This window comes from Lytechinus pictus, chromosome 3 (assembly GCF_037042905.1).
Source record: "Lytechinus pictus isolate F3 Inbred chromosome 3, Lp3.0, whole genome shotgun sequence".
Lineage (NCBI taxonomy): Eukaryota > Metazoa > Echinodermata > Echinoidea > Temnopleuroida > Toxopneustidae > Lytechinus > Lytechinus pictus.
Window position 1 is genome coordinate 33,011,073 of NC_087247.1, and position 21,898 is coordinate 33,032,970.

Consider the following 21,898-nt stretch of genomic DNA (forward strand, 5'->3'; position numbering starts at 1 on the left):
ACTTGTAAACAAAACAAATATCCATTCTGGACAACATATATTGAATTGAAATTGAATTGAAATAACTGTTGAACTAAAATTGAATTAAAATATGAATTCATTTGGTAGTCAGCAAAATTGACAAATATTTTGAAATATATGATATGTCGAGTGAAGAGGGCTATCAGGTATTTTATGTTAACGATAACAGATTAAAATCAATAACAAGATCTGTGTTTGTTTACACAAGTCATTTAAATACTTGAAGTTATTCAATTGAAGATTAAAACAACCTGAATCAAAATGATGTTTATCCATTTCCTGCTTTTGTTATTTTTTAGAGCCCTTGGAATAAATTCTTCCAAGACAAGGATTGCCGGACCGAGATCAGGCAAGACGTGGTCAGATGCTTTCCGGAGATAGCTTTCTTCAAGAGCGAGAAGATCCGGGAGATGATGGTGGATATCCTATTCTGTTTCGCCAAGGAAAATAGTCACGTGCTATACAAACAGGTCAGTTCGCCATCCAATGACGGATGTAATGTCAAGTGGTCAGTTGAAGGAAATAGATGGTCAGTTAAGTACCACTGGTAAAAATTCAGAGACAAGATATCCACCTCTTATGTTTGTATAATAATTTTCTAGATTTCCATACAATAATGAAGGTGTTATTTGAAGGTAGACGTGGGTGGGGATAGGGTAAGAATACAACTTACCATTACCAGATATATTCATTACAAATGATTGCTTTTGTTTCCAAGTCCTATTGAAATGTGCTGTTAGTTATTTCCTTGTTTGACTACTTAAAAAGTTTATTTGTTAGGTTTTTATAAAAAGTTAACAGTGATGAGCTTTCAAATAATATTTGTTCTAAATTGTCATATGATTTTTTTCCTTTAAATAACTCAGTTTACAAACAGCAGCAACAGATTAATCTGGGGTAATATATAGTGTTAATTTTGATAGGGAACTTGATTAAAACCTTAATTCTGTGTATTGTTATTATTATTAACCTTTAAAATGTATTTATTTATTTATGTGTTTGTTTGCTTATTTATTTATTTATATTCATTCATGTATTTATATGACACTTTAACACAAAATGATTACATAGAATATCATATATACTAATGCAATATTTATTAGCAGTCCTCCCAGTGCATCAGTTGCCAGCCTGGGAAGAGGATAGCAAACTTAATCACTGTGACCTGAAGGTCCCTCCGATGAGCCCATTTTTTTCTTCTTTTTTTTCCATTCAGGGAATGCATGAACTACTAGCTCCACTGATGTTTGTTATACATTGTGACCAACAAGCGTTCTTACATGCCAAAGAAATGGAATCCCAACTGTAAGTACCTACTACATGCTTCACTCCTATTCAATATTGATGGAGTGGCCATTTTAATACCACAAAGACCACTTTTCTACACCCACCCTTTAATTTTCCCCAGTAATTATTTATTACAATCAATTATATTCTACAGACCAGTAATAGTTCATCTCTATCTGTTCTGACATAAATCTTCATATTGTTGTAATAATGATAATGTTATAATAATAATATTGGGGTAATAATAGCAGCGCTTTGTGTCCTCAGGCGAAAGCACTTAATAAATCCAGCTATTATTATTATTATTATTATTATTATTATTATTACATTGAAAGTAAGAAACCCTTGGTTAATGGGAGGGACTACAACAATTTCATTTTATTTTTGCCTATTTGTTTTAAATTGTAAATTTGCAAAGAAAACAAAAAATATTTTGTACATAAAGAAAAATGTAATCTGGACTCCACTCTCATACAATGACATCATATAATCCAGGCAATTAAGAGGTGCTATTCAGATTAAGATTATGAGAGTCCACATGAAATTCCATGAAAATAGCATCGTTATATTCGGTTTCCTCATGGCCTTCCAGTAATAACGCATAGTTGATTTGGCTTTCGATATGATCTTTAAAGATAAATTCCAGTTTTGGGAACGATCTCAAAATGACTTTTTACAGAATTTAATATAATGATCACCAAAGTGTCTGTTTGTATGAATAAAAAATATGTGCCAAAGGATTCTGGAAGAAATTGTGTAATTGCTGAGAAATAAGCAAAATAAGCGCGGATTCGGTCACTTCCGTCGGGTCTTTATTCCAGCAATAACAATACACTGTCCCACGTGTGCCTATCTGTGTTGGCGATCTTCGGTGTGATCGTTTTTTAGCTAGATATTATGATTTCACAAAGTTCAGTTTATGTAACTGTACCAGATCTAGATCCACGATGATATATCAATACTTTACCTTGGTTTTACAGACTTTTTCACGAAATCAGTGTTTTACTGCAACTACGTTCATTTAGCTTTAAAGGCAGATAATATAACAGTTTGTAGATCACTGCATGAGTGTGCATGAGTAGAGATAAATTGCATGATACTAATTTACATTCCTCTCTTTTCTTTGCTTTGAAGTAATATGTGATGTGTTGAGCTCTCTGTTATCTAATAGTATTTTGAATTATGATTATTGTAATAAATGTGTATGTGTATGTAATTGTTATATATCATATGTTTTCTTCATACCACGCCAACGCTGCAATGCACAGAGTTGTTGGTCCAAATGAAAGGTTGTTATATTATTATTCTATTTCACATGTTACAAATTAATTCATGATATTCACCTTTTCCATGTGACATTCCTCACATTTTCACTAAATCCAAGGATTCTATTTTTGCTGTGTGAACATTGAGCAACCTTCCTTCATCTGGTTTATTGGATACATCGATTGGGCAATTCCATGATTAGTTTAGATACACTTTATGGTTATTTTTACTCTAAGCTTGGCTTACACATGTAGGTCAAGTTGCTTTGATAATATTTATATGATAATGTATTTAGTGTCATTACATCTAGACAAACCCTATTCACTGTATCAAATTAAATCCTGAAACACATTTCAGTAATGGATGATAAGAACTTGATATTTGGTAAGTTACATTTTGCAAAAGGGACATGAAAAATCAAGACACAAGTTTGTGCTCTTATCTCTTCAAATTTTGTTCAAACAATACAAACTGTGGTATTCATGTTATTGCTGCAATTCATTTGATATGTACATGTAACATGTTAGGAATAGCTTGATAAGTTTTGCCTTAAAAAAAAATGCTTAAATAACATTACGGTGAGTTGTTAAATTTTGTCCTGCACTACAAATTTAAGATGTTCCCCCATTTACTATTGATTTCTTTTAAATTAGATGTGACATAGTGAACTTAAGTTTATCTAAATAAATTCAAAGAAGACAAAAGTTTTCTGCCCACATTTGAAAACTGGGTTAGACCCATATATCTATTTCTTGAATGTTTTTTATTTTTCTTAACAAAAAAACATTTGGAGCCAATTTATTTTGGGGCTTGAAGAAAGACCACTTTGTGTTCACAACCTCTATATGCATTTTAACCAAAAATATTGACTTGAATTTTAGATAATAAAGCAAAAATAAAGTTTCAGGAAATGTCTTTTCAATAATTCATGGAATTGCCCATTCAACATTAACCTATTTCCATTTCCATTTCATTCTATTAGTAAATATTAGATGATGATTAATCACAGAGAATATATTCTGCTTTTTAAAGCAAACATTTGGACGTGGTTTTTAAATCAAAAATGTTTTTTCTGCTTCATGGTGTTCATATTCATTGGGAAAGAGTCTCATTTTTCTCATCTTTTTCTTGAAAAGTTCATTAATTTGCATTGATTCCATGACGTGTGTTCCAGTGACAATTACCCCGCTATAACTTCCACACACTAACTGAGTGTCCAGCTTCCACCCTGTATTTAACACTATACCCTCCCTTAAACCTAACCACTATGGCCCGTATTCTGAAGTCAGGTTTAACTTAAACTCAGGTTTAAAGTTGTGGTTTAAGTATGGGAAGCCAAAAGTATCAAAATTTTTATTAAGTTGTATGTTTCTTATGTTTAGTGTGCTCTTTCCTGATTCATCGATGGTGAAGACAATCATCTATTTATACTTCCTACACAATTATGAATGATTTGAGAGCTGAATGAGCTGAAAGTATGCTATCTCTACTGTTAGTGATTATGTAACAATTGGCTGTCCATACTTACACCACAACTTTAAACCTGAGTTTAAGTTAAACCCGACTTCAGAATACGGGCCTATGCCTTTAACATAAAACCCTATTGCCACCCCCTAACTCTAGGTCCCTAAACCTACATCTTAGGCAAAATAAGGCCAAGTGCCCGTCTTACAATGAGTTGCGATTGATCCGATTGATCCGATCAATCGCAACTATGGAAAGCCAGCAAAGTCAACATATAAAATGAATGTTTGTTCAAAATTTTTTCTAGATATGAATGCATATCCATAAATTAATTGATTTCTTGACAATTTGGTGTGTTCTCCTTTGTTAACAAAGGACATTTTGCAAATTTCCTGTAGAAAAAATTATGACACTGCTGGATTTCCATAGAATAACGCCTGGTTGGATCAATTGTAAATCTTTGTAAGACGGGGCCCAGGAATGATTGTCACAGGAGCAAATGTTGTGTCACTGACATATAACAAAGCGTTGATAAGGAGTGTAAAATGTGTTATATATCGCAATTCATAATAGTACCTGAATGGCTTATTACTGACTGCCTATTGCGATCTCTTGCAAGTGGTGAAAATGGATCACATGTTCCTTATCACCTCTGGTGAATGATTATTGATAGCGCTATCCAATATGAGTTGTGACAATTGTTTGGATGACATGTTACTGATCACCAATGGTGATTGATAGCGATCACCATTGGTGAGTGATGGCGCTATTCACTGCGAGTGGTTATAATGTTTGGATGACAAGTTACTGATCACCAATGGTGATTTATAGCGATCACCACTGGTGAGTGATATGATCAGTAACATGTCATCAGTAACATTTCAGTAACATGTCATCCAAACCACTGCGAGTGGTGATACTGTTTGGATGACATGTTTCTGGTCACCAGTGGTGATTGATAGCGATCCTCACTGGTGAGTGATGGCGCTATCCACTGCGAGTGGTGATAATGTTTGGATGACAAGTTACTGATCACCAATGGTGATTGATAGCGATCACCACTGGTGAGTGATATGATCAGTAACATGTCATCAGTAACATTTCAGTAACATGTCATCCAAACCACTGCGAGTGGTGATACTGTTTGGATGACATGTTTCTGGTCACCAGTGGTGATTGATAGCGATCCTCACTGGTGAGTGATGGCGCTATCCACTGCGAGTGGTGATAATGTTTGGATGACAAGTTACTGATCACCAATGGTGATTGATAGCGATCACCACTGGTGAGTGATATGATCAGTAACATGTCATCAGTAACATTTCAGTAACATGTCATCCAAACCACTGCGAGTGGTGATACTGTTTGGATGACATGTTTCTGGTCACCAGTGGTGATTGATAGCGATCCTCACTGGTGAGTGATGGCGCTATCCACTGCGAGTGGTGATAATGTTTGGATGACAAGTTACTGATCACCAATGGTGATTGATAGCGATCACCACTGGTGAGTGATATGATCAGTAACATGTCATCAGTAACATTTCAGTAACATGTCATCCAAACCACTGCGAGTGGTGATACTGTTTGGAATACATGTTTCTGGTCACCAGTGGTGATTGATAGCGATCCTCACTGGTGAGTGATGGCGCTATCCACTGCGAGTGGTGATAATGTTTGGATGACAAGTTACTGATCACCAATGGTGATTTATAGCGATCACCACTGGTGAGTGATATGATCAGTAACATGTCATCAGTAACATGACATCCAAACCACTGCGAGTGGTAATACTGTTTGGAACTTTGGATGACATGTTACTGGTCACCAGTGGTGATTGATAGCGATCCCTACTGGTGAGTGATGGCGCTATCCACTGCGAGTGGTGATAATGTTTGGATGACATGTTACTGATCACCAATGGTGATTGATAACGATCACCACTGGTGAGTGATATGATCAGTAACATGTCATCAGTAACATGTCAGTAACATGACATCCAAACCACTGCGAGTGGTGATACTGTTTGGATGACATGTTTCTGGTCACCAGTGGTGATTGATAGCGATCCCCACTGGTGAGTGATGGCGCTATCCACTGCGAGTGGTGATAATGTTTGGATGACATGTTACTGATTACCAATGGTGATTGATAGTGATTACCCGCTGGTGAGTGATAGTGCTATCCACTGCGAGTGATGATAATGTTTGGATGACATGTTACTGATCATTAGTGGTGATTGATAGTGATCACCACTGGAGAGTGATAGTGCTATCCACTGCGAGTGGTGATAATGTTTGGATGACATGTTACTGATCATCAATGGTGATTGATAGAGATCACCACTGGTGAGTGATGGCGCTATTCACTGCGAGTGGTGATAATGTTTGGATGACATGTTACTGATCACCAATGGCGATTGATAGCGATATCTATCATGACTGGTGATATTAAAGTCCACTCATTTTCTACATTACAATATGGTATTTATGGTGAAATTCAAAAAAGTATTGGTAGATGTCAATCAAGATGGTTGATTTGGAATGTTGGGTTATCTAAAGCACTATGACCATTACAGGATAGTTGATTTCGCTAAAGTACATAATTCCTTTCCCTATCCTATATGCTTTTGAAAAAGATGTTTTCAAGATATATTTGAGTATGGTATGTCTTAGGATTCTTACATCTGTGGTATTATTAAAGTAAACAATGTTCTGTTTGTAAAACTATTACATCTAGGAAACAGTGAATCTATTTTCATCTATATTAAAACACCCTGTGGGACTACTTGCACTATGATTAACTTCTTGCCCCAAATTCACATAGTTGATTTAAAAATTGTACCATGGTACAAAGCATGGACTATCCAGCTTTTTTGTACTATCACGCTTCATTCAAGCATGAATTTAGTGCCCATTGCCAAAAGTGTGCATTTTAATTGGACTTTGTTTTAGTGTATGCAATGAAATAGTCCATGGCTCTGTACCATGGTACAATAGAAGCAATCTTTTATTTTTAGATTTAAGCCCTTGCGTTTATATTGTAGACACTGTGTTCATGGTACTTGTATACTGATACAGTTTCACAATTCATTCTATTCTTGCAGGCAACCATTCATATGTTTACATAAATTCAAATTATTCACCATTTAGTTATCTGTCTCAAGAAAGTTACAATGCAACTTTTAGTCATTTCATGTACTTTATACCTTCTGCGGTATGTTGGGACCCATCAAACATCAAAATCATATAATTTCTGTATTGCTGCCCCCATCCAACCCCCCCCCCCATACACACACTGTATTCTCTCAAATAACTATTCATATTTTACTTTGGTTCATAGGTAACAGTTTCTGTCTTAAAAAGCCATCTTTTAGAATTGTTTTAATGCTATGTACATTTTGCATAAACACGTAAATCCTTCACAATCAGCTATAATGTGCGTATACATTAAAAACGTTCAGATTGCCTGTATAAATCAATATTTTTTTAATGAGTTATATCAGTCCAATGCGAGAAGAATGCTACTGTACTTTGTATCAAGAGTTGTTGCTCTGCTAATTGTAGCTTCAAATATAAAATATCATTATCAAGCTACATATGCAGAAACATAAAATTTATTTTATTTGAATATCTGTTTGGAGTTTCTTGTCACCCATTACAATTGAATGATTATAAATATATACCGGTACATGCAAATAATTGAGTATCATTAAATTATTTATTGAGTACATTGCTCTCCATGAGATTAATTCTATTCTTTGAAAGTCTTTGATATTTTTTTTTTAAATGAATATATATATATAAAAGTGGAGTATATTTGTCATTATTACTATTATGGTTTAATTCCTTATAGCATCCTCTCAAATATACTCCAAATCACCCTTGCAATGTATAGGTCCCTGCTTCTCACAATTATATATATATATGTACAATTTGCACGAATTTGGGCAGTATCTGTACACTTACAAGTACTGGTACTTCAAAAGATCCTGAATGTCATTCTTACTTTTGTTATTTATCCTTTCCTTTGCAGAGATATAGTTTCGGAACTAATGAATCCTGAGTACTTGGAGCACGACTCATAGTAAGGATAAGTAACTTAAAACTTTATTTTAAACGAAAGCAAAACTATAATCCTTTGTTCAATATAAGTAAAAAGAGATTTGATTTCATAATTGACTTTTAGAACTGATATGCCCTTATTGTATTGACTTTATCAAGTGACAACATTCTCAGTTTTGATATTACTAATGATATTTTTTACACATCTGTATATTTGTCGATCAGGCAAAGTATTTCAAACTCTTTCTTCACGCATCAATAATATATTTTTATCAGTTCATTATTTCCTCTTTGTCTAATTTTGAAATGAATGCGATTTTTAACCACTTTTGAATAAATAATGTGAAATAACAAGTTTAAGTAGTATGTTTGTTAATATATGTGTGTTGTTTTTTATCACTTCTATTTCGGATGTAATAAAATTCTCTCAATAAACATTCACATGTTCAATTACAAAAACATTTTATTGAGTAAAGTCTATAAAGGTTTGAAGTATAAATACTTTGTGTTTGGCATCGTTTGGCATCCTCTTTTGCCAAAACCCTGTATTCAATGAATAAAAGTCCAAGGCGTCAATCCACACTCTGCCACTCTTCATCCAGGTGTTAAATGGGTACCCAGTAGGATGAGAAAGCCTATGTATAGTATGCCTTGAGTCTTGGAACTCAAGAGAATGCTTCCCAGGGAGTGGATAATGTGCATACATTGTGTGCAGGCATGCAAGGATCCGATGACCGGGGTAATATTTCTGTAAAGTGCTTAGAGACATTGTTCCGATTTATTAAGCGCTATATAAAAGTGGAGTATAATTATTATTACTATTACGGTTTAATTCCTGATATTTTGTTTTTATTTGACTACAGCACCCTCTTTTGTCATCTGATGGAGACGGCCGAGCCGTGGTTCCATCATGGCCATGACTTCCCGCCCCCTCAGGGTGGTTTCGTCCAATCAGAGCCCTTCTCCAAGCCGGAGGAGTGCAACCCGTCCTCTCCGTTGGTCAAGAAACTCAACAGGATAAGAGAGGTCATCCTCAAGAAGCACGATTTTGAGCTCTACACTCACCTCAATAGGCTAGATATACAGCCTCAGATATATGGCATGTAAGTCATTTGTATCAAATTTGATGAGTACAATTAGGGTGATGCAACATTTGCTCTGGTGACAATTGCTCTGGGCTTTATTTCGTCTAAGATATAGGGTTAGGGTTGCAATAGGGTTTTATGTTAGGTTTAGGATAGGGAAGATTGTTAAATCCAGGGTTGAAGTTTGTCATTCCTTTAGTGTGTAGAATTTACAGCGGAGCAATTGTCGCCGGAGCAAATGTCATGGAAACCACAATTGGCACCAGCAGAGAAATTAAACAATGATTTTTAAGTCACAGATATCTCAAAAGTGTCTGTGCGAACATGATTTTTTTCTTTCTTTCTTGGTGTCTTCTTATCCATACGAACAACATTAAACACAACGCACATCAGAGGTCAGGATCTTAAAAAACAAGATATTTGTCATGTCAACCATTGTCTATAATGATTGGGATTGGGTGTTATATTGTACAATGGCACACACACAGTCATGTTTATCTTTTGGTGAAACATCCCCCCTCCTTCCTGTAGTGTTTGAAGTGTTGTACATTAAATCAAGAATGCCTGACATGAATACAAGAAGAATTTGATTATTCTGTTCATATTTTATGTAAAAACCATTGAATTATATTTTATTGATTTTACCTAAATATTTTTTTTTCTTTTAAACTTTAGTATGCATTAGATACCTGGACAGCCAGTCAGTTTTTACCCATCAATTTATTTTACTGGTAAATCAACAGTCATAGTATTACATAAATAATGACAATGGCTTCATATTTTTGGTTGTGTGTACAGATGGTTGCAGTAATCGTTTGATTGTGAGTTCACATTCCAGGACCTGATAGTATTATGGGGTGTTATTTTTGCTGCAGTTTATATGGCTGTAGTATTTTTGTTGTTGTATTATGATAATTAAAACAATGACTTCATATGTTTGATGTGTTTGACAAACAATGGGTATGGTCATTTTGGGGTCGTGAGTTTTCATTTTCATGACCTGATAGTTTTATAGGATGCTGTTTTTGCTGCTGTATATTTCCTATTTTGTCTGCAGTGTTTTTGCTACTTTTTCTGTAGTATTTTTGGTATTATAATAATGAATAATGATAATGACTTCTTATTCTCAATTTTGTTCAACAGACGATGGTTGAGGTTGTTGTTCGGCCGTGAGTTCACATTCCAGGATCTGATAGTATTATGGGATGCTATCTTTGCTGATTCACCTATGTTAGACTTGGTTGATTACATTTTTGTTGCTATGCTCATCAAAATCAGGGAACTTCGTAAGTAAAACTGGTTGTTTAAAAGTCATTAATATGGTTATGTGTTTTTTTTAAGCCACATTTTTAGAAACAAGGTATACGGAATTCAAGCATCCCTGGTTGAAAGAACAGTGTCCCACATTGTGTTCACAGTGTGGAAGGCAATGATAAACCATCTTCACCCTGTAGAATTTGAGCATATGAGGATTATCTGCACAATGTTTAATTTGAGCATTTTAATAGGATGAATCACATCTAATATCAGTTTCAGTTCAGTTTCATTTATTTCACATCTCTCATAAAAACATTCAAATAACAGACACAATGTATAAACATATTCATACAAATATACACAATAGATAATGAATAAAAGGTTTGGCTTTATAAAAAAAAGAAAGAAGAAAAGTACACGATAAATGAATTGTAAAAAAGTGGACGGATAGGAGTGAATAACATTAAGTAGCAGTGGATGTGGGGGATCAGCAATAAGCCATTGGCCTGTCTAGGCTGATCCCTTGTATACTGCAAAAAAAGATTAAACAGATAAGGATTTAATAGAAATAGAAAAGAAAAGAAAAAAAAAACAAAACAAAAAAGACCCTGTACCAAAATAGAAATAAAAAATGAATTTGATTGGGGGGGGGGGGGGGTGGAGAAGGGGGCAACATGCAAAGAGTTGAATTTACCTATTAATGTAACACTTCAATAACAATATTTTATATTTCCTTTTAAAGTTACTTAAGGTTAGGCATTGCTTCATATCTTGGGCAAAGAAATTCATAACACAGGTCTATTCCTCTATTTGAGCACTTCCACTGTGGAGGTGTCTTCATTGGGAAATTATCTTCAATTTGTTAAATTTGAGCGTTTTAATTATGTGAATCACATGTTTCAGTGAACACACGGTGCTTTTTCAGAGGGGAACACTATCAGCTATCACTTTCCACTGGCTGAAGCACAAACACGTTTAGATTTTAGTTTTATTAATGTGGCATATTGAGTCAAGATGTTTTCATCCTTGCATGTGGGGTTGACAATTAAAAGCATTTGTTTAAATTTTTTTATTCAATTAATTTAGACTGTCTTTTGAATGATTTTAGACTATTTAGAATAAAAAAAATAAAAAAACAATAGGCCTAAGGCCAACACAGAGATAGATATAAAAGATAAAAAAATCCAATGCATGCTTCTGAGTGGTAAAATTATGTTTGATTATCATTGGAATTGCATTTATCCGCAATTCAATCTGCCATAGGCGTGAGATCTAGTTGTGACATATTATTATTTTTTTTTAAATCCTGCTCAGAATTTAACAATGATTTTTATTTTCATGTTGGTTGTATTTTTCAGTACTAACAGCGGAATATGCCGACTGCCTGATGCTACTAATGAGATATCCTACAGTAGATGACATTCATTACCTTGTCAATAAGGCTTTACATCTCAGAGATCCAAAGGTAAGATCACTAGATTTAAGTTGGGTAAAAAAATAATGTGGTCCCTTCATCAGTAGGTAAGTGTATGAAGTTTCTGTAAGGTAAAGTACAATTGCTGCATGATTACCATGATTTACCATCTTACCATATATAGCTATAATAGCGCAAGACTAAAAAAGAGACTAGCATATGATTTGACACAAACTTGCAGGCCAGTGGCATGTGTGGCAGGATGGCATATTGATATAAAGAACATTTCTTGGACTTCTAGGCCTATTAGAAGTCCAGTTTTGGGTCATTGTCATACTCGGTGCTAATATTGTTGGAAGCTGGAAGTGTAATTTTTTTAATATTGTATGTATTTTGTGTTTGTCAAGCTTTCCATGTGCTCTTCAAGAGCAAAACTATTTTAGTCATTCTTCCCAGACAGTTATGAATGATATGTGCTAACAAACTGAAGCTTGACTTTTAGAGGCTAGTGTCACAACTGGCTATCCATAGTTAGACCACAATTATAAACCAGAGTTTATATTAAACCATAGCTCATAATGTTGGCCATTGTTTGTGAACACCCACACCCACCCCACATCTTGGAAATACCAATGAAGTAGCAGGCACCCAAACTAAAAACAAAAACAGTCAAAAAATTGTCAATAGGGTTGTGTCATTAGATATCTTTTCTCTTTTTTGCAAAAAAAAAAAGATTTGGTCTCATTATCATTCTATCATGTCAAAAGTTTGAGGATTTAATTTGCCTCCAGATTGTGTTTTTTTTTTCATGGAAAATGACTTAATTTCACCAGGTTCTTTCAAGATCACCAATCCCAAGATCAAATTTGTTACCCCTTTACTAATACCCTATTGATACCCTGGAAGTCAAGAAAATGCATTGAACTGAGTTTTTAGAGACACTAAAGAATAGACCCAATCCCAAGAGGTGCAAACTTTGACCTGAATCTGATGATACCTTCATTCCATTTGCTTTCTTGTTTTGAATCACCTGCTGAGCATTGGGCTTAATACAAAGACTGTTATGGCTTATCGTTCTTTTGTTCTCAACTTCAGAGGCTCTTTTAAAGGAAAGAGAATTATTGATTCCTAATTATCTTCAGGGTTTTTGAGGGAGCTATTGCAGAGCAATCGGGATGAGTCATGTATCGCTGAAAAGCTGAGAATCTTTAATTTCAGCTGTAAGAAAAGAGAAAAAAGGTGACTTATTGTTGATTTTGGGTGACTGGTCACCTATGATAACTACTTGCACCTAGGAAACCCTAGAATTTAACACCATCTTTGGTGACATTGTTGTCATTGTTTTCATACGATTTCAAAGTGAAAAAAAACATCATTTATAATTTGCTATACCATTCATTACAGGAGCTTGAAACAAAGTTAGCTTGTGTGAAAACAGAAAAATGAAACAAACAAATCCAGAATGAAAGTTTGAGAAAAATGGAACAAAAAGATAAGCAAATTATGAGGATCTAAATATTTAGATCACTAATGATATGGACATCCTCCTATTGGCAATGCAACTTATATGTCAGTTGTACAACTCCTCAATTTCATTAAAAATAACAATTTAGACTCCTAAATTTGTTACTAAGACCTCAGGAATTTCTCATTCTCAGATTTGTCACATTTTTTTTCACTGCAAGATGGTGTAAATTGGGGAACATTCCCCCCCTCCCCACCCGCCATCAGTTAGCTTTCAATGTAATACATATATGAAAACAAACCAAACCCAATGTCAACTCACTTCAATAGATCCATTGCATCTATTCAAACTTCCAGTGATTTTGGATCAATTCCATAGACCTCTAATCTAACCCAATAAAGCTTTATTCATCTATCACCTTCTACCAAGTTCAATGGCTCTCTAAATCCTTATCTTTTTTGTTTGATGAGAAAAACCACCCTGTATAATTAATTTACCAGGTAATCTTGTATTTACCCATTATGGAGCCAGCTGACTCCTACTGTTGTAGTCAAAGACCTCTGGAATTTCTTTACAATTTGCCCCTTTTGCGGAGTATACTGCAAGTGCAAGGTGTAAATTGATTGCAGGGATAAATGCACAATAGGCTTTATGAATGGACCACCTCCAATAAGTGCATAATGATTTCTGTAGGGTATTAAGTCATCTAATTAACACCAGGATATAGCCTTTATCACCTGGAGCGTGTTTCACACATAGGTGGCAGTCCTGGGGGCATACCCACCCCCTCTCGACTTTTAAAGTATATATTTCCCCTTTTATTTTCCCATTTTTTAAAATTGATATTGTATTTGCCCACCTGTCCGAAAGATAAATGTGAAAATGAACTGATTATGTTCGGAAAATAAACTATTGAAGTTCTTAGTGCTGGAGGGACAATTCCACTTTTTTAGAAGACATTTCGTTTATGACACATAACCGTCAATCACCACCCTGGAACGAACAAGAAGTTGTGCGTCGTATAAAGTACATACTTGACTTTATTTCGATTTATTTTGAAAGAACTCACATGGTCTGATATGTCTCTCCCCCCACATTACACAAAATTGCCACAACTGATTGAATGATTATCACTGACAAATGTTTTAAATAAGCTACTTGAAATCCTTGCATCTTATTGGCTGAGGCTGAGAGCAACTGAAACCCGCTGGCAAAACTCTTGATGAAATACTCCCCAGACATGGCTTATGATCACAGTGATGGGGTTTATCAGATGCATTAAAGGAACTGATTCAATTAATATCAATTCATTTTGGTTTATTGCATGAAAAACATTGTAAAATAGTCTGGAGACTGATTTATGTATTAACAACTTTCTTTTGATATATCATATACTTTCTTTTTTTTATATATAAAGAACAACCCCAGGCAGGCAAACTACCAGTTCCAAATCTACGCCCAGATGAAAACAGGTAACGTCATCTCCACCACACGAGGGAACGTCACCGTCTCCAAGAAACCAACACCGGCTGGTGGGGTGGGTGTGGCCAAAAAAACTTCATCGGCAGTCAGTCAGGGGTTTAATAGTCTGAGGAGGATCGGGAAGGGGGCCAATGGTACCAAGGATAAGGGGTCTAAATCTAAGACAACAGAAGGTAGGTATTTTACCATTATTTGCAAAAGTTTAAGACCACCTGAAAATTTGTGTGTATATGGCACATGTATATAATTCTATTTTACTGAAATAGATAGTTTCATTAAAGACTTGCCTATATATATATATATATATATATATATATATATATATATTGTTCATGTTGATTCCATATTTGATTTGAATGGTTAAAGGGAAATTAGTTTAAAGGAATTGTCCAATAGCTGGACTAATCCTTTTGCTTTTTTACAAAAAACGTTTTGACATAAAAACACTTTTTAAAACAAAAGGATTAGTCAAGCTAGTGGAAAATGTCTTAACTAATTTCCCTTTAACCATTCAAGTCTAACACAGAACAGTGTTGTAGTCAAGGCTCAAACCTCCAAGGCCAAGGCTTTAATACCCAAGGCCAAGGCTTCAATACCCAAGGCCGAGGCCAAGGCATGGTGTAACCCAAGGCCAAGGCCAAGGCCTGAAAACCTCAAGGCCAAGGCCAAGGCCAAGGCATTTCAATCTTTCAATATATGGAACATTGAGAGTAGACAACAATGCGTAGGCGGCAGACATGACACACCGGACAAAATGTATAAAAGGTGTGAGCGAGCAAAAATTTTGACATTTGTACATTCAAAACAAAAATAATTTCATGATAGATCATGTAGATTTAGACATAATATTGAAATAAATATATAGTTACCTTTGTACATTTAATTATTTTTCTAGGTGATTCACATTGCAATAATTATTATTACCAAGGTGATCTGATCCTGGCATGCCCATTCTCAATGTATGTCTTTCTCCATTCCCTGGGATAGGAGAGGCAGAATGTATTTTGGTTTGGGGGGGTCAAAGCCTAAAAATGCACTTACAGTATAAGTACATTGTATAAATGAGCATTTTGGTGCAAACAGATATTTTCAAAATGAGATTATAAACTGTGGAAGAAGTTGTGTGTTTTGTAGAAATTAAATTCAGCAAAGCCTTTTTTAAGTGATTTCTAATTGATAAGACAGATATTTTGAATTAGGCTTTAATTTTCTGCTAGAAAGTGTAGCGAGCAAGCGGTTTTGAAAAAAAAATCAATTCTGAAGTTGTAAAAACTCGATTTTTGTCTCACCTGCATAGCAGAGTGAGACTATAGGCGCCGCTTTTCCGACGGCGGCGGCGGCGGCGGCGACGGCGACGGCGACGGCGGCGGCGGCGTCAACACCAAATCTTAACCTGAGGTTAAGTTTTTGAAATGACAGCATAACTTAGAAAGTATATGGACCTAGTTCATGAAACTTGGCCATAAGGTTAATCAAGTATTACTGAACATCCTGCCTGAGTTTCATGTCACATGACCAAGGTCAAAGGTCATTTAGGGTCAATGAACTTAGACCATGTTGGGGGAATCAACATCAAAATCTTAACCTAAGGTTAAGTTTTTGAAATGTCATCATAACTTAGAAAATATATGGACCTAGTTCATGAAACTTATACATAAGGTTAATCAAGTATCACTGAACATCCTGCTTGAGTTTCACATCACATGACCAAGGTCAAAGGTCATTTAGGGTCAATGAACTTTGGCCGAATTGGGGGTATCTGTTGAATTACCATCATAACTTTGAAAGTTTATGGATCTGATTCATGAAACTTGGACATAATAATAATCAAGTATTACTGAACATCCTGTGCAAGTTTCAGGTCACATGATCAAGGTCAAAGGTCATTTAGGGTCAATGAACTTTGGCCAAATTGGGGTATTTGTTGAATTACAGCCATAAATTTGAAAGTGTGTTGGTCTAGTTCATAAAACTTGGACATAATAGTAATCAAGTATCACTGAACATCCTGTGCGAGTTTCAGGTCACATGATCAAGGTCAAAGGTCATGTAAGGTCAAAGAACTTTGGCCATGTTGGGAGTATTTGTTGAATTGCCATCATATCTCTATAAGTGTATTGGTCTAGTTCATAAAACGTGGAAATAAGAGTAACCAAGTATCACTGAACATCTTGTGCGAGTTATAGTAGTTTCAAAATCAGCACTGCTGCTATATTGAATCGCGTGATGCAGGTGAGACGGCCAGAGGCATTCCACTTGTTTGTCAATTATGGTGCTAATCACTGTTAAAAGGGCATCCTTGCGAGATGTTGCCAGCACGAATCACGAGCTCAAACTTCTGGACATTTTGTGTAATAAGAAATGAAATTTAAATATTCCGAGCTGTTTTTGTACTCATGAAAAAGATTTGCATCTTACTAAAGAATTAACGCGAGCGCGAGCTGAAAGTTTTACTGACCAGAAAAGGAAGCTGTTCTGGACTGCATTTAGTGACTCATATTTTTTTATAGGATATACTGCATTTAGTGACTCATATTTTTTTATAGGATATACATGTACCTCACCAATCAAATAATGCAAGCGCAAAGTGCGAGCTCAAAAATTTGTGATATTCCAACCTGAAATCTGGACATTCTAAGCATTTTCTTTTGTGTAAATGGAATGAGAACCTTACTGGACAATAATTTATGAGAGCGTGATCCAAAATTTTGTGATTTTGGAATCTAAAATGTATTGTTTTTAATACGTTTGATATGTTTAAATGTGATATCATTATCTTAACATATCTTCACAATATATCACAAAATTAGCTTTTCTAATAGTAAACGGGTGAAAATTATGCTCACTTGCTCGCTTCAATCACTCTCAACTTTTTGGGGGCAGAAATTTTGCTCTGTATGCCATGCTTAGCCCCTCAATTTTTTTGGCTCATCATGCCATTGACATAGCCCATTTGGAAATGACAAAATTGAAGATTGTGTTCAAGTTTACCAAATCTTTTCAGAATATCATTAAGACTTAAAACATTCTTATTGGTCAAATAAAATAATACAAGGAAAACCCTATTGGAATAGAAATCAACCTTGTTATCATTCTTAAGAGTAAGCTATTTTTAAAGTATGAAAATTGTTGTCAAAATTGCAGTCAGATCTGTCAGAATTATTCCTGTCATAAAATCACTATAATCCTTATCATAATTATTATTATCATTATTATTGATATTGTCATTATCATCATTAGTCATGATTACAACATATTACCAATAAATAATGGTAATTTTCATCACTTCTCTTTGATACATAATTATGTGATGATAATTATTGATAATTGCAATGGATGGCACTGCTAAATACACTTACTACTGTTGCTGCTACTGCTGACTGGTAGTATTAAGGGTCGTAAGATATACAGAACAATTGAAACATTTATATAATTACTTATATAAAAACAAATGAAAGTACAAAATACCTTGAAAAAGCCTTGAAAATGCCTTGAAAATGCCTTTAAATTTCAAGGCTCGAAATCCTCAAGGCCAAGGCCAAGGCCCTCTCAAGGCCAAGGCTTGAATGTTCAAGGCCAAGGCTTTGAAAAAGTAGGCCTTAAGTCGCCTTAAGGCCAAGGCCGAGCATCAAGGCACTACAACACTGACACAGAATGAACTCCAACAAAGGCCAGATTTCATGAAACTATTACAGTATATTACAATAAATACATGAGCCTGTACACACACATTTTTTGTTGGTCTTAAACGTTTGCAAACAATGGTAAATGGATTTAGTGGAGTTTTTATAATCAGGTAGCTATTCTATGGGCAATGCCACAGTTATTTATGTTACATCTGAAGGAAAATTTAATCCTTATAATGTTGATAAAAATTGAATATAACATAAACAAGAAGACACTTCAAGAAATGCAATGACTTGTTTTCTTTTGTTTCTTTTGGAATCATATTTCCAGTATTTTACTTGGAATCCGATATTGTTATTCTTCAGACCTTTTGAACTGAATATGAATGAAAATAAGCTAAAAGGATCATAATAAATCACTTGCTATATAGTGTTCTGTACTTTGTCTTGATACAAAAAAGGCAATGTCTGTAAAAGTTAAAAGAGAGAAGTTTGCAGTAAACAGATATTTCAGGAGAAACTCACCATAGATTAAGTTCCATTGTCACAATAGATGTAGCTCTGATATATTAACATAGGTTTAAACCAGTTAAAACAGTCATACTGAAGATTGCCATCACTGATAAGCACATGTGGGACAGTGTATTATTAATGTTTAGAAAAAGACCCAACATCTTTCTGGAATGCTAATTGTATCTTGCTCATTTCTCAGCAAATTACACGTTTTCTTCCAGAATCTTTTGGCAAATATTACTTATGTTTACAATGTATACTTGTACATAGAAACACTTAAGTGGTCATTTGATTTTGTGAAAACTCGTTTTGAAATCCTTACCACAACTTGCATTTATCTTTAATGTTTATTTTGAAAGATCTACCCCATCCTTTGGCCCAGCCCTCTGATCTCGTGACCGACATTCAGAAGCGAGATCTCAAGGTGCTAACCAAACCTAGTATTGCTAGTATGGAGACACTGAGCTCCAGTACAGAGGGTCTTACGAAGGTAGAGAAACAAGCACCTGTACAACCAAAGATCTTTACTAAGCCAAGGAGTGCAAGCAAAAAAGTGAGTTTGTAGTCAATAATCTTTCTTTTTTACGGACCATACAGTAGTATTTTATGATGTACAAATATAAAAAAACTTTAGAGTTTGTTTCAGCGGTTATTCTAGATATAACCAGGATAATTAGATTATGCTGCATTCTTCAATTCAGTTCAATTCATTTTTATTTTCCACAGTGGAAATGTTTTGCTTGCATTTACAATTTTATTTATTTTAGTGTAGAGCACCTAGTCTGATAAAGAAAGTATTAAGTGCTCCATAAGGAAGTGTAATTGTAGCCCCTGTCATACAAAGTTTGAAGGGGTATAAAGAAATCGACTGTACGGTTGGGTGGTTATTGTAAATGTGTGGTGAAATAAATCATGGTGTTAATTCAGTCTGTATTGAAGAATAATTATGCTTTGAAGCATGCAAGATTATTTCTTGGTGAATATATGATATGAATGTTTTGTAGACAAGTGGAAAATATTGATCATTTTAGTAGGTATGTAATATAATACTACATTATAATCATGATGCATCCTAAGGTAAAAATCCAGGGTCTAGATGTGCAGTTTAGTTTTAGAGATGGTGCTGTTTAGAGTGTCCTTTGTGATACTGGCTTGTAAACTTCAAGTTTAAGCTAGAATCTGGACTTATGAATGGTGTGACATCCATATGCAGATTGTTATTTGTGAGAAAGATATTTTCTGAGGAGACATTGCTGTTTAATGACCTGAATGAATTATATGTAGTGAGTTATTTTATGTGATTATGAAATTTAAAAAATCATTACCGTATTCACTCTTAATGAAGAGGAGGTTGATGGGTCACCATGCCGTGATAAAGATGTAAGTTGAAAGGCGAGAAAGAGAAAGGTGAATGCGAGATTGATATAAGGTGAAGATGGGAATTGATGACTTTAAGGATATAAGAGTAGATGAGTGGAGATGAGTTTAGAAGTCCTAGGAGTGGAAACGGTCAATGAATAGATTGGCAGTAGAGCATGGATGTGAGTAGGAGTCTTGATGTTCTGGCGGCTTGACTGTCTGTCATTAGGAATGACTGTCCTTTGCATGGCCTTTGTTACCATGCAAGTATTCGTAGATATTTAACTCTTTTTTGTTTTTTCTTCTAATCCTATGCTTAGCCTGATCCAGAGACTGAACAGCAGCTAGCAGTATTACAGAGTAGATTCAATGAATTGCAAACGTTGTGTAGATATTGTGCGTCTAAGATGGAAGCTCATATTTGTAAGTTTAAAATCATTTCTCCAGTTTAGAGGTAGGTTTTATTCCTTAGAATGCTCTCCAGCTGAAAATGTAATCATTTGAATTTTCATCAATCAATGTATCCTTTATTGATAAGATGACATTGTGATATGTACAGTTAATTGCTGATTGCTCTACACCCGCTTTATCTACTTTCCATTTGGTCTCATCCTGCATGGTCTAATTCTAATTTTTCTACATCCATTTGGTCTCCTAACAGCAGTAGTAGTAGTATTTGTAGTAGTATATTTATGTAATTTGTACTCATTGACTTGTAGTATCATAATGACAGTTGACTCTGCAGCAATCAACCTTCCATTTGATTGGCTACTCAAAGTATTATTTTGGACCAAAATTTATGAACCATGTGTTAATAACATCTACTAAGTCAAATTTTGCCTGAGACAACTTTTGCCTAATTCACACATATTTTTATGGTCCCAAGATGTTTGACTTTGGCAGAGTCATCTATAGTTTTAGTGATTCTTATTATTTGTTGTTGTTGTTATCTTAATCATGAAACTAAATAAACACTCATATTTATATTTTAAAAAGAAGAAAAAGAGGAACTTTTGTGATACATCAGCAGGAAGGGAGCTGATTGAGCAGTTAGATGAAGATAATATTTGAATCTCTCATATATTATTTGTCTTGCCTAAAACCTTTGTTTTTGTGTATTCATTTTTATCACTATTTTCCTTTTACTTTAGTCCAAATGCAAGATGGTTTGCTGCAGCTTAATCTTGAGACAGATGATGAACTCTTTGTTTCATTAGCTGGACTTAAACAGGTATGAAGGTGTCTTCCATTGACTTCATGTTTCACGCAAATAATTATCTGTAAGATTATACGTATAGATTTTGTATATAGCCTTTTTTATAAGATTGTCTTCCGTCCCTCTCCGTCATTTTCCATATCAGGTTTGTTAAAATGTATCATCTTTGTACTGAAACTACTTCTCAAGGGCTTGCCTCACATTCAAGCAAGGCTGTTCTTGGAAAGCACCTCCATTCTGTGTTTTTTTTTTTACTTTGACAAAGTCACTTCTGTGTAGCTAAGTTCAAGTTTATCCCTTTTATTTTGCCATGAATTATTATGATTGATATGCGTTGTGGTATATTTGGATTTTCATGTTATGTCACTTTGTTTGTATTT

At 34.7% G+C, this 21,898-nt stretch overlaps 1 protein-coding gene across 1 annotated transcript in view; it reads left to right on the forward strand.

Annotated features, from left to right (window-relative positions):
• Nucleotides 1-21,898, forward strand: part of LOC129257420 (TBC1 domain family member 5-like) — a 37,933-nt gene that overhangs the window by 10,948 nt on the left and 5,087 nt on the right. The window contains 11 exon segments of the mRNA XM_064096849.1: nucleotides 321-491; nucleotides 1,238-1,326; nucleotides 2,577-2,597; nucleotides 8,073-8,123; nucleotides 8,965-9,204; nucleotides 10,330-10,472; nucleotides 11,802-11,908; nucleotides 14,740-14,977; nucleotides 19,303-19,496; nucleotides 20,623-20,725; nucleotides 21,454-21,533. Of these exon segments, the coding sequence (XP_063952919.1) occupies nucleotides 321-491; nucleotides 1,238-1,326; nucleotides 2,577-2,597; nucleotides 8,073-8,123; nucleotides 8,965-9,204; nucleotides 10,330-10,472; nucleotides 11,802-11,908; nucleotides 14,740-14,977; nucleotides 19,303-19,496; nucleotides 20,623-20,725; nucleotides 21,454-21,533 (1,437 nt within the window).